This window comes from Limulus polyphemus, unplaced genomic scaffold (assembly GCF_000517525.1).
Source record: "Limulus polyphemus unplaced genomic scaffold, Limulus_polyphemus-2.1.2 Scaffold68, whole genome shotgun sequence".
NCBI lineage: Eukaryota > Metazoa > Arthropoda > Merostomata > Xiphosura > Limulidae > Limulus > Limulus polyphemus.
The window spans coordinates 551203-557421 of record NW_013665678.1 but is presented as its reverse complement, the minus strand read 5'-3'; the positions used below and the strand labels follow the sequence as shown (position 1 = coordinate 557421).

Below are 6219 nucleotides of genomic sequence, written 5' to 3'. Positions count from 1 at the left end.
GGGTTTAACCGACTCAAGACATAGCCCAAACACACAGTTCATGTTACCCAAGAAAGAAAGTATACACAATGCAGCTGCAAGGAAACATACCCTTCAGTAGCCCAGCGTTAAATCTCGGGGTTACGACCCTAAAAATAGGATTCATAGCACAAATACTCCATTGTGTAGTTTTGTGCTTTAGAACAACAAAACCAAGGAACAACATATCTCACATTTCAATTCATCTAATACTTAGCTCAGTTTTAACATACGTAAAGCAAAAGACATGCAGCTCAATTTCCTAATTACTAGATACTAATTATTAAATAGTTTTCTTTAATCTACGTTCGGATGTTAATCTGCTGTCATCTACAAGCAAGTCTGAGGTGGACTTTTTTGTGTTGGTAGTGGCTAGAATTCCATCACGATAGCGCACTAACCTGTCTAACAAAGGATGTCTGTGCGCTGTCCATTAGGACATTAGTCAACTAATTTAAATGTTTTCAAGTGAGTTATCTCAGTTTTGCTTATTTTTATGCTGGATTAGTTGATTTTGTTATCAGTTTGGTGGATGTAGAAGACATATTTATCTTTCTTTCTATCCTGTGTGTTTCGGTTCATACCCTATTATTTTAGTATTATTCCAATTAATTGTAGGATCTTCTTCTCTCACATGATAGGCTATTGCAGACACGTCGGTACTGTAGAGTCTTGTGTGTCTATTATGTTCCTCAATTCTAAATTCTGTGGATCGTTTTGTTTCTTTAACGTATTAGAGCCCGTATTCACAAGTGATGTTGTTAATAGTGTTTTTGCCCTCTATTAGTTCTTAAGTGATTTGATCTGTACTAACTGCGATCGTATTGTGTTGTAAGTTCTGTAGTGTTTTGCATTTATGCTGTTTATATATAATCTCTGTGTGTTTTCAGAAAGACTTTTGATATGTGGGGAATTTCACCGTTTGTCTGAAATAATTTTATTCCTTCTATATTTTCATTTTTACTAAGTGTTTTGGATATTCATCATCACTGAAGGTTGTAAGTTCTGTCAAAATACGCACATCCGTTTAAACTTCATACTAACCGCTTTAATATCATGACGAAATTCACATAAAGTATCTAAATTCACTCACTCATTCTCAAAATAAGAAGTTCCTAACACTACAAACACACTTAAATACACAGTAATAAAATACAGTAAACGACCATAAACAGAATTGTTTGTTCTATGTTAAGCATAAAGCTATACAATCGACTACCAGTACTCTGCTCATCGCAGGAATAGAAACATATTTATAACGAGTTAAGCCCTCAGACTTACCGCTGGGCTACCGGAGGGGGGGGGACAATTACCAGAACCTGAAGAAGGTGCATTAAGTAAAGAACTAAAGCTGGCCTAAACATATGATAAAATACCCGCTGTAGATATACCTGCAACCACAGAAGATACACCTTACAGCCTATCAGAAGGAGAAAACGAACTCAGAATACACCTTAAGTCAGTGATCCATGACCCGTGAAATGTAAATCTTTCTACAATATCATCTTTATAGAAAATAAAACATCTTCAAAAACTTAAAGAAAGACAACACCATAACACTTCTACCAGCAGACCATTGTAATCATGGACAAAGAGTCAAACTCCACAGTCAAACTCCAAAATGTAGTATGAAGGTCAATTCTAACCCACACAGAGAATAAAATTAACTAATTCCTCAATAAACTTCATAAGGAACTTGGAACAATCAAACAACCATCATTACACCACATCACATATACATAGTCTATATAACATTTACAGCAAGGCTACTCTATCCATCTCACAATGAACCGTAGAGGCTCATCGTGTTACCCTTTAGCTAGATATCTGGTAGATATAATATCATCAATGACAGGTAAAACATCTTCCCGTGTTAAGTATTCAGCACACTTGTAGAGAGTTATTAAAAAAAACACTATAATCTTATAAGATATAAATATCAGTCGATTTTTCTAACCTATCCACCAACGAACCAAATCCTAAAACGGTGCAGCTTGAAATGATAGAACTCTCAAGGAACGCCCCCCCATTGATAACCTACACGATAATAGATCTCACAGCTTTCTGTATGAATAAAAACAAAACCTACTTCCTACATAAAAGTAAATACTACTAACAGCAACACCAGTACTCAGTAACCTCTACATGGAAGATTTTGAAAATAACGCCCTCAAAACTTCCACTTTGAGACCCAGGAAGTTGTCTCAGATATTCTGACGATACCTTCATAAATATGGCCACACGCTACAAGCAAAAGTAAAAAAAATTCACGAAGTTCTTAAACAGATAACATTTCACCATTCAGTTCATAAAAGAAAAAGAATAAGATAAAAATACTCAATTCCTAAACGTGATGGTTATCAAGACAAATATACCACAATATGTTACAGGAAACCCACAGCTACGAGTAAATATCTTGATTATTAATCAAACCAGCCCAACAATGTAGAGATGTGCGTTACAAACTGTCTAGTTTCAAGTGTGAACAAGAATTGTAGTACTGGAGATACCAAGAACCTCCTTGACAATTGAAACCCGGAACACTTGATAAAAAAAAAGATAAACGGCATTCATAACCAGAAAGAAATATTAGACCTGCAGCGATATTCATGTTTGTAAAAAGTCTCTCGAAACACTTACAGAGAATATGTAAACACCATAGTGTCAGAACAGAGTTCAAAAGTCACAAAACAATACAATCTTAGTCAGTACATACCAAACAACCCATAGAACCACTAGTGAGCAAATGTACCGTTTATACATTGGAGAAACAAAACGACCAACAAATTTTAGAAATTGGGAGCATAATAGGCATACAATACTCTGTAATACAGATCTGTTTGCAATAACTCATCATGCGAGAGAAGAATACTATATAATAAATTGTAATAATAGGATGTGAACCACACACGAGTAAAGAAAGAAAGATACAAATAAGCCTTCTTCAACCATTTAACTATAATAAAATCAACCAACTTAGAACAAAAGTAAGCAAAACCGAGATACCCCACTTGAAAATTAGTTGAGTAAGGTTGTAATGAATAGCATACAAGCTTCACTATCAAGAAAATCCAGGATCGAATCCCAGTCAATGCCACCACAGAAATAGACCTTCAGTCTGCATTCACCGACTACAGTAGCAAATTATTAGCCGACACGAAATTAAGAAAAACATTGTAAGTAGATTAACAATTAAGCTGTGGTGAAAGTATAGGCTTCCAACCACGACAATAATATACGCACACTGTTGACCATATCTAAGAAATAACTCATACACAATTTAATTTGCTCGAAAAATAACACACGCGTAGTTCGTCTTACCTTTAGTTTTAAGAGCTTCTTGAACAGCGCTGCTAATGTCGTCATAGGTCATGCAGGTCTCTGTTGGTGTTGTAACTATCTTTAAGCTGTCAATTTAGATAATGGCATACACTGTTTAACTCATGATGTTAGAAAAACACTTAGGTTTTAAAAATTAATTAAAGACAAAAATACAAAATCATATAACCCAATGTTTAACTTCATTATTTCCTTCATCATCCTTTCGTAGTCTATCTATCTATTATTATCTGATAACATCAGAAATATAGATCAAAATAATGCCCTAAATATTATTTAGAAAAAATATTACGTTATCGGCATGTGTAAATTTTTCCATTAAACTTGTAAGGTAAAATATGATGAGTAACATTGAGAAGCTGTATAGTTTTTCATATAATGTGTTTCTAAGACATTGGAATACTTCAAAAGTCATGCATTGTGTGTGAAAAGACTTCTTTTCCTGATGAGTTCAGTTTGTCCTTTTGAATAGCTGGCAGTTACATGCGTGCCTAGTCAAAAACATGACTAAGGCTGAGATTTGTATCGACAAGCTTGGTAATTCTTCCCCTTGTTTTGTACTCTAGCGTCAACGTTAAAAACACCTTCTTGAAAAACAACATAGTAAAGTTAAATTTGTTTGTTATCACAGTCTTAGCATGTTCATGCATTGTGGTAAAGACGCTGGCAGCCGTATTGTCTTACACCAAAGTCTGTCAGCTATGTGTATAGGTGTTAGCTTAAGTATTCTTGTAACTGATGTATTTATGTTATGTTGAATAAAAATCTATGTGTTCAGCTTTGTCAGTGTATGATAATAGTAAAAACGAGTTATGAATCCTGAATGGCAATGTTAAGTAGAAACGTCATGTTGGGTGTAATATTTAGGATATTAGTATTATTTTTATATGCCAAACTATACAGAGTAGTAATAATACACTTACAACCTTGATTATGTGTGTTTGGTAATAATTACAGCGTACTGATTAATGTTCATAGTGCTGAATAATCTTGAATCTTGATTTAGATTGTATGTGTAATAATAGCAACGCTGCTCGAAGATTTTTGGGTATTATATGTTGGGTAGATAAATGTTTTTCCCATATTGCGTGTAAAATAAAAGGTATATTGTGTAGAGTATCCTGAAAAACAGGAATATAACAATCTTATCTGTTGGGTGGAAGACAAGAACTTAAGACATTTGCCATATTTTGAATGATAAGTGAAAGATAACAAAAAACCTGTTACGTCTAATGAAATTGTTAAAAATAAAAAAAACTGCTTTATCTTGAAAAGTATGTGAAATTAATTGTAAATAAAAACTTTATTAATGTTGGGGTGAAATATAATAGTAAAACAATGTGTGATACTTTGAAAGTAATGTGAAGATACCTATAACTTAAAAGCCATTTGTTAAAAACTGAATGTTATGCAAACAAATAAATAGTAATAGCATGTTCTTAAGCATTAAATGCTATGTTTAAAATTATAGTAAGAACATTTATTGATCCTGGAATGTAACGAATTTACAGTACATTTGTTGAAGCACACATGTTATGTGTATAATAGACAAAGTTGGGTTAATCTAATAGAAAAGCTGAGCGTTGGATCTTGGCTTTCCTATGTAATATGGTTGTAAAGTAATATGACTTGAGCATGTGTATGTGTGTGTGTGAGTGTATGTGTGTGATATAAGAAATGTGGAACTTCTATTCGTCGTGCAGAAATTCACTGTGGTAGAAGAATTTAGGGGTTATGGAGGCTTAATTTACTATAACGTATAAACATGTAACTAGGGGGTTATGGAGGCTTAATTTACCAACAACGTATAAACATGTAACTAGGGGTTATGGAGGATTAATTTACCAACAATGTATAAACATGTAACTAGGGAGTTATGGTGGTTTAATTTACCAACAACGTGTAAACATGTAACTAGGGGGTTATGGAGGCTTAATTTACCAACAACGTGTAAACATGTAACTAGGGGGTTATGGAGGCTTAATTTACCAACAATGTATAAACATGTAACTAAGGAGTTATGGTGGTTTAATTTACCAATAATGTATAAACATGTAACTAGGGAGTTATGGTGGTTTAATTTACCAACAACGTATAAACATGTAACTAGAGGGTTATGGAGGCTTAATTTACCAACAACGTATAAACATGTAACTAGGGGTTATCGAGGCTTAATTTACCAACAATGTATAAACATGTAACTAGAGGGGTTATCGAGGCTTAATTTACCAATAATGTATAAACATGTAACTAGAGGGTTATGGAGGCTTAATTTACCAACAACGTATAAACATGTAACTAGAGGGGCTATCGAGGCTTAATTTACCAATAATGTATAAACATGTAACTAGAGGGTTATGGAGGCTTAATTTACCAACAACGTATAAACATGTAACTAGAGAGGTTATTGAGGCTTAATTTACCAATAATGTATAAACATGTAACTAGAGGGTTATGGAGGCTTAATTTACCAACAATGTATAAACATGTAACTAGAGGGTTATGGAGGCTTAATTTACCAACAACGTATAAACATGTAACTAGAGGGGTTATCGAGGCTTAATTTACCAATAATGTATAAACATGTAACTAGAGGGTTATGGAGGCTTAATTTACCAACAACGTATAAACATGTAACTAGGGGTTATCGAGGCTTAATTTACCAACAATGTATAAACATGTAACTAGGGAGTTATGGTGGTTTAGTTTACCAATGATGTATAAACATGTAACTAGGGAGTTATGGTGGTTTAATTTACCAAAAACGTGTAAACATGTAACTAGGGGGTTATGGAGGCTTAATTTACCAACAACGTATAAACATGTAACTAGGGGGTTATCGAGGCTTAATTTACCAACAAT

At 33.7% G+C, this 6219-nt stretch overlaps 1 protein-coding gene across 1 annotated transcript in view; it reads right to left on the bottom strand.

The window, feature by feature from the left end:
- Positions 1-6219, bottom strand: part of LOC106465467 (peroxidase-like) — a 47606-nt gene that overhangs the window by 32622 nt on the left and 8765 nt on the right. Inside the window, exon 3 of the mRNA XM_022393884.1 lies at positions 3340-3425. Within this exon, the coding sequence (XP_022249592.1) occupies positions 3340-3425 (86 nt within the window). The remainder of the gene's footprint in view (positions 1-3339; positions 3426-6219) is intronic.